The sequence below is a fragment of the Coturnix japonica genome, unplaced genomic scaffold (assembly GCF_001577835.2).
Source record: "Coturnix japonica isolate 7356 unplaced genomic scaffold, Coturnix japonica 2.1 chrUnrandom477, whole genome shotgun sequence".
NCBI classification, from domain to species: domain Eukaryota; kingdom Metazoa; phylum Chordata; class Aves; order Galliformes; family Phasianidae; genus Coturnix; species Coturnix japonica.
Genome location: NW_015439879.1, coordinates 11,354 through 18,667, shown reverse-complemented (window position 1 = coordinate 18,667; position 7,314 = coordinate 11,354). Strand labels below are relative to the sequence as shown.

Here is a 7,314-nt window from a genome sequence, read left to right as displayed (position 1 = left end):
GTGGAGCTTTCGGGGCCCAAAGTGGGGATAGAAGGACCTGATGTAGATATTGAGCTGCCAGAGGGCAAAGTGAAGGGGCCCAAGTTCAAGATGCCGGAGATGCACTTCAACGTCCCCAAAATCTCCATGCCTGACATCGACCTGAACCTGAAGGGCCCCAAAGTGAAGGGGGACGTGGATGTGTCCATTCCCAAAGTGGAAGGGGATATAAAAGGCCCCGACGTGGACATCAAAGGACCCAAAGTTGATGTGGATCTTCCAGATGTGGATATTGAGGGTCCTGAGGGCAAAGTGAAAGGCCCCAAGTTTAAGATGCCTGAGATGCACTTCAAGGCCCCAAAAATCTCCATGCCTGACTTTGATCTGAGCCTGAAAGGACCCAAAGTGAAGGGAGACGTGGATGTGTCTATGCCCAAACTAGAAGGAGACCTGAAGGGCCCCGACATTGATATCAAGGGCCCCAAAGTGGACGTGGACCTTCCTGATGTCGAGTTGGAAGGTCCTGAGGGGAAACTGAAAGGCCCCAAGTTCAAGATGCCCGAAATGCACTTAAAGGGCCCCAAAATCTCCATGCCTGATGTTGATTTCAACCTGAAGGGCCCCAAAGTGAAGGGAGACGTGGATGTTTCTGTACCAAAGGTTGAGGGGGACCTGAAGGGCCCCGAGTTGGACATTAAAGGACCTAAATTGGATGTGGACCTTCCTGATGTGGAGCTGGAAGGACCTGAAGGGAAAGTGAAAGGCCCCAAATTTAAGATGCCTGAGATGCACTTCAAGGCCCCAAAGATCTCGATGCCTGACTTTGATCTGAGTTTAAAGGGCCCCAAAGTGAAGGGAGACATGGATGTGAGTGTGCCGAGCGTGGAAGGTGGAGTGAAGGGAGGGAATGTGGAGCTGAAGGGACCCGAGATGGACGTGGAGTCTCCAGGGCTGAGCGTGGAGGGACCTGAAGGCAAAGTGAAGGGGCCCAAGTTTAAGATGCCAGAGATGCACTTCAAGACACCAAAGATCTCCATGCCTGACTTTGATCTGAGCCTGAAGGGCCCCAAAGTGAAGGGAGACGTGGATGTGAAGCCTGCCAAAGATGGAAGGGGATATAAAAGGCCCCGACCAATTGATTATCAAGGGAACCCAAAGTGGACGTGCGACCTTCCTGATTTGGAAAGCTGGAAGGACCCGAAGGGAAAGTGAAGGCCCCAAGTTCAAGACTGCCCGAGATGCTACTTCAAGGACACCAAAGATCTCCATGCCTGACATCGACCTGAACCTGAAAGGACCCAAAGTGAAGGGAGACGTGGATGTGTCCATCCCCAAAGTGGAAGGAGACATCAAAGGCCCTGAGGTGGACATTAAAGGCCCCAAAGTTGACGTGAACCTTCCAGATGTTGACTTGGAGGGGCCTGAAGGGAAACTGAAAGGCCCCAAGTTCAAGATGCCCGAAATGCACTTAAAGGGCCCCAAATTCTCCATGTCTGATGTTGATTTCAATCTAAAGGGCCCCAAAGTGAAGGGAGATGTCGACGTGTCCGTGCCAAAGATGGAAGGTGAGCTGAAGGGCCCCGACATTGATATAAAGGGACCCAAAGTTGATGTGGACCTTCCTGACGTGAAGCTGGAGGGTCCCGAGGGCAAAGTGAAGGGGCCCAAGTTTAAGATGCCTGAAATGCACATCAAGGCCCCAAAGATCTCCATGCCTGACTTTGATCTGAGCTTAAAGGGCCCCAAAGTGAAGGGAGACGTGGATGTGAGCGTGCCAAAGATGGAAGGGGATATAAAAGGCCCCGACGTGGACATTAAAGGACCCAAATTGGATGTGGACCTTCCAGATGTGGACATTGAGGGACCAGAAGGGAAAGTGAAAGGCCCCAAATTCAAGATGCCGGAGATGCACTTCAAAGCCCCAAAGATCTCAATGCCTGACGTTGACTTCAACCTGAAGGGCCCCAAAGTGAAGGGAGACATGGATGTGTCTGTACCAAAGATTGAGGGCGAGCTGAAGGGCCCCGAGTTGGACATTAAAGGCCCCAAAGTGGACATTGATGCTCCTGATGTGGACATTCAGGGCCCAGAGGGCAAATTCAAGCTGCCCAAGTTCAAGATGCCCAAATTCTCCATGCCGGGTTTCAAAGGGGACGGGGTGGATGTGGATGTGAATATCCCAAAGGGAGACGTGGCCGTTTCTGTTCCCAGTGTTGAACTGGAGGGTCCTGAGCTCAGCGTGGATGGGAAGATGAAGGGACCCAAATTCTCCATGCCTGAAATGCACTTAAAGGGCCCCAAAATCTCCATGCCTGACATCGACCTGAATCTAAAGGGCCCCAAAGTGAAGGGGGACGTGGATGTGTCCATTCCCAAAGTGGAAGGGGATATAAAAGGCCCCAATGTGGACATCAAGGGCCCTAAATTGGATGTAGACCTTCCTGATGTGGATATTGAGGGTCCAGAAGGGAAAGTGAAGGGCCCCAGATTCAAGATGCCAGAGATGCACATCAAGGCCCCAAAGATCTCCATGCCTGACTTCGATCTGAGCCTGAAGGGCCCCAAAGTGAAGGGAGACGTGGATGTGAGCGTGCCAAAGATTGAGGGGGACCTGAAGGGCCCCGAGGTGGATATTAAAGGACCCAAAGTGGACGTGGACCTTCCAGACGTGGACATTGAGGGGCCAGAAGGGAAAGTGAAAGGCCCCAAATTTAAGATGCCCGAGATGCACTTCAAGACACCAAAGATCTCCATGCCTGACTTTGATCTGAGCCTGAAGGGCCCCAAAGTGAAGGGAGACGTGGATGTGAACCTGCCAAAGATGGAAGGGGACATCAAAGGCCCCGAGGTGGATATTAAAGGACCCAAAGTTGATGTGGACCTTCCTGACGTTGAGTTGGAAGGTCCTGAAGGGAAACTGAAAGGCCCCAAGTTCAAGATGCCCGAAATGCACTTAAAGGGCCCCAAAATCTCCATGCCTGACGTTGACCTGAATCTGAAGGGCCCCAAAGTGAAGGGGGACGTGGATGTGACCCTGCCCAAGTTGGAAGGTGATCTGCAATGCCCGGACATTGAGCTCAAAGGCCCCAAATTGGATCTTCACGCACCCGACGTGAAGGGCCCCGAAATGCACCTCAAGATGCCCCATGTCTCCGTCCCCGACATTGACCTCAACCTGAAGGGCCCAAAGGTGGAGGGGGGGCTGAAGGGCCCCAGTTTGGACCTGAAGGGTCCGAATGTGGATCTGAAGGGTCCCAACCTGGATCTCAAGGGCCCCAATGTGGATCTGAAGGGTCCCAACGTGGATCTGAAGGGTCCCAACCTCGATCTCAAGGGCCCCAATGTGGATCTGAAGGGTCCAGGAGTGGATTTTGATGGTCCAGAAGGGAAACTGAAGCTCCCCAAAATGAAGCTGCCGAAATTTGGGCTGAAAGGAGACGGTCCCGGGTTGGACGTGGAGCTGCCCAAGGGGGAAGTGGAGGTTTCGGGACCCGAATTGAGCATTGAAGGAGGGGAAGGGAAACTGAAAGGTCCTAAAGTGAAAGGGCCCGAGGTGAACGTGCCCAAGATCTCCATGCCCGACATCGACCTGAGTCTGGGCAGAGCAAAGGGGGGATTCGACCTCACGGCCCCCAAGTTGGAGGGGAACCTGAAAGGACCCGATGTGGCCCTGAAAGGACCCGAATTTGGGGTGAAAAGCCCTGAATTGGAGGTTGAAGGTCCAGATTTGAACGTGGAAGGGCCAGAATTAAACGTGAAAGGTCCGAAATTGAAGAAACCCAAATTTGGGTTTGGGATGAAGAGTCCAAAAGGAGAAATGAAGGTTCCAGAGGTGGAAACCCCAGAGGTGGAATTAAGTGCTGACTTACCCGAATTGAGTGTGGCGGCCAAAGGCAAAAAGAGCAAATTCAAGATGCCCAAAATCCACGTTAGCGGCCCCAAAATGAAAGGGAAGAAAGGAGCCTTCGATGTGAGTGCGGCCGGGGCTGCCGAGGTGGATGTGGGGCTGAAATCACCTGAGATGGAGCTCAATGTGGCCAGCCCCGATGCGGCCCTCAGGTCTCCCAAAGGGAAGAAGGCCATGTTTGGGAAGATCTCCTTCCCCGACGTGGAGTTTGACCTGAAGTCTCATCGTTGGAGGGGGGGGGAGGCCTCTGTGGGGCTGCCCAAGGTGGAAGGGGAAGGGAAGGGGGTAGAGGTGAAGGGTCCTGGCCTCGATGTGGGGCTGGGAGAGATGGATGTGGGAGCAAAGAAGGCCAAAGGGGCGGCTGTAGGGGTGAAGGTGGAAGGGGAGCTGAAGGGTCCCGGTGGCGTCGAGATGGAGCTGAAAGGACCAAGAGGCCCCGATGTGGGGCTGGATGTGGGGCTGGAAGGGCCTGGATTGGACGTGAAGCTGGAAGGACCAAAGATGGAGGGCAACATGGAGCTGAAGGGAGGTTCGGTCCCATCTTTGGGCTGCCCCGAGCTCCGGCTTCGTCCTTCGGCGGCCATTTCAGCCCCAGATCTCAATGGCGACTCCTCCAGGTCCCCGGTGCTGCCATTGGACGCGGCCGGTGTCGGTGCCGAGGGATTGGGCGGAACCATCCGGCTTCCATCCCTCCAGCTGCCCCAATTCGGCCTATCAGCTCCCAGCCTTAACGGGGCTGACGGCGGAGGGGGGAACTCGGCCATGTTGGATATCCATGGGGCCCATAAAGGGGGCAGCTCTATGGGGTCAGTGGCACCCATGGGGTCTGCAGCACCCAAAGGTGGGGGTCTCAAAGATGGCGGAGGGGAATCGGGCTCCATCAAGGTGAGCTTCCCAAAGCTTCGAGTGCCCAAGTTCCACTTCTCGGAGGCAGAAGTTAAAGGGAGGGAGGTGGGGGTGGATGTGGAGTTCCCCGGGTCAGAACCGGGTCCAATAGAACCCATAGAAATAGATGAGTCCAAAGGGAAGAAAAGCAAAAGGAAGATGATGCCCAAATTCACCTTCTCCAAAGGGAAAGGGAAAGGAGGGACGGCTCCGGGTTCACCCGAACCTCCTTCATCCCCATTGGGTTCTAAGGGGGACCTGAAGAGTTCTAAGGGCAGTTTGGGTTCCGAAGGCGACCCGGATGAGTCTCATTCCCCCAAAGGGATGTTCTCCATCTTTAAAGGAGGTCGGAAATCCCGGCTCCGTTCTTCATCCTTCAGTTCGGAACCGCCTCCATCGGACGCGACCGAAGGGAAACCCAAATTCGGGACGTTCGGAGGCGTCGGGTCCCGATCCAAAGGCTGCTACGAGGTGACGGTGGGGGGAGAAGAGACACCACAGGACCCACATCATCAGCAGCCCCATCCCGCCCCACATCAGCCCCATCCTGCCCCACAGCAGCAGCATCAGCCCCCATCGGCCCGTGGGGCTCTTCGCCTTCCATCCCTGGAGCTGACGGCGGCCAAGAGGCGTGAGGAGGAGGGGGGCTGCACGTAGGGTCCTTTTACCCCCTTTTTACCCCCTTTTTATCCCCTTTTTACCCCTTTTTACCCCCTTTTTGACCCCCTTTTTGACCCCCTTTTTGACCCCCTTTTACCCTTTTTTTACCCCCTTTTAGCCCCTTTTAACCCCCTTTTACCCCCTTTTTACCACTTTTATCCCTTTACCCCCTTCTTACCCCCTTTCAGCTCCTTTTTACGCCCCTTTTTACCCCCTTTATCCCCTTTTTACCCCGTTTTAACCCTTTTTTATCCCCTTTTTACCCTCTTTTCCCACTTCTGCCTGGTTGTGCCTTATTTCCATGATGGGATTTTGAGGGTTTTGGGGTCGGGGGGGCGATTTTTGTAACCATTTTTAGTGGGTTTTCTTACTCCCCCCCACCCCCCCCCATCTTTGGCTCCTTCTTTGGCTCCTTTGGTTCCATCCATCTCCCCATTTACATCCAAATTCTGGTTCCACGTTGCCCCTTTTCGCTGCATTTTGGCCCAAATTTCCCCAGAATCCCCCAAATTCGGCCCATTTCCCCCCAAATTAGGCCCAGATTTCCTCATTTTCCCCCATTTTGGGGTTAAATCCTCCCTTTTCATCCATTTTTGGGGTCAGATCCTCCTTTTCCAGCTCATTTTAGGGTCAAATCCTCCTTTTCCATCCATTTTTTGGGGTCAAATCCTCCTTTTCCATCCATTTTTTAAGGTCAGATCCTCCTTTTTCAGCTCATTTTAGGGTCAAATCCTCCTTTTCCATCTCTTTTATAGGGGGGGGGGTTGGGAACTCATTGTGCTGGGAGCTCAATTTGGGGCCATTTCCTTCAGATTTGGGGTATTTTTATATGGATTTATCCCATCCCCATTGGGATGGAAGACAAAAAAAAAAGGTCAAAAAATGAGCAAAAAATGAGCAAATTCATGGATTTTCACTTAAAATCCACCTCCCCCCCCCCTTCCCCTCCTCCCTCTCGGCGCCTTTCAGCACTTTAATGGGAAATTAACGGAGAATGTAAGAAATGCTCGTGTAAAATGCTCATTAAAACCGTTTATTAACCGCTCATTAATCGGCTCCTCCTCATTTCAACACCTGGGGTGGCCAAGAGCCCCGTTTTGGGGTTAAATTGACCCATTTTGGGGTCTTAAAACCCCATTTTGGGCTCAAACTGACGCATTTTGGGGTCTTAAAACCCCATTTTAGGCTCAAACTGACCCATTTTAGGGTCTTAAAACCCCATTTTGGGCTCAAACTGACCCATTTTGGGGTCTTAAAACCCCATTTTGGGCTCAAACTGACCCATTTTAGGGTCTTAAAGCCCCATTTGGGGTCTCAAAGCCCCAATTTGGGGTCAAACTGCCCCATTTTGGGGTCTTAAAGTCCCATTTTATAGGGCCAAGTTTTCATTTTGGGGTCAAACTGCCCCATTTTAGGGTCTTCAAGCCACATTTTGGGTAAAATAGCCCCATATTGAGGTGTTAAAGCACCATTTTGGGGTCAAACTGCCCCATTTGTGGTCTCAAAGCCCCATTTTTTAGGGCCAAATGCCCATTTTGGGGCCCAAAGCCTGGACTTGGGGTCTCAAAGGTCTCGATTTGAGGCTATTTGGGGTTTTGGGGGACATTTTGGGGCATTTTGGGGCTATTTGGGGCTTTTGGGACCATTTTGGGGTTTTTTTGGGCTTTTTGGGGCCGTTTTGGGGCTTCTGGGGTCGTTTTGGGGTTTTTTGGGGCCATTTTGGGGTTTTTTGGGGCCATTTTGGGGTTTTTGGGGGCCGTTTGGATGTCTTTTGGGGCTTTTTGGGGCCATTTGGGGGTTTTTTGGGGGCCATTTGGGGTTTTTTTGGGGCAATTTTGGGGTTTTTGGGGCCATTTTGCAGTTATCTGGGGCTGTTTTGGGGT

The 7,314-nt window shown here is 52.7% G+C and overlaps 1 protein-coding gene across 1 annotated transcript in view; it reads left to right on the top strand.

Moving 5' to 3' along the window:
* The window catches only part of LOC107307076 (neuroblast differentiation-associated protein AHNAK-like), a 20,888-nt gene extending 15,352 nt beyond the window's left edge, over window positions 1-5,536 (top strand). The window contains 4 exon segments of the mRNA XM_032441670.1: window positions 7-1,071; window positions 1,073-1,129; window positions 1,131-1,226; window positions 1,229-5,536. Of these exon segments, the coding sequence (XP_032297561.1) occupies window positions 7-1,071; window positions 1,073-1,129; window positions 1,131-1,226; window positions 1,229-5,428 (5,418 nt within the window). The 3' untranslated portion in view covers window positions 5,429-5,536.
* The last annotated feature ends 1,778 nt before the right edge of the window (window positions 5,537-7,314 follow it).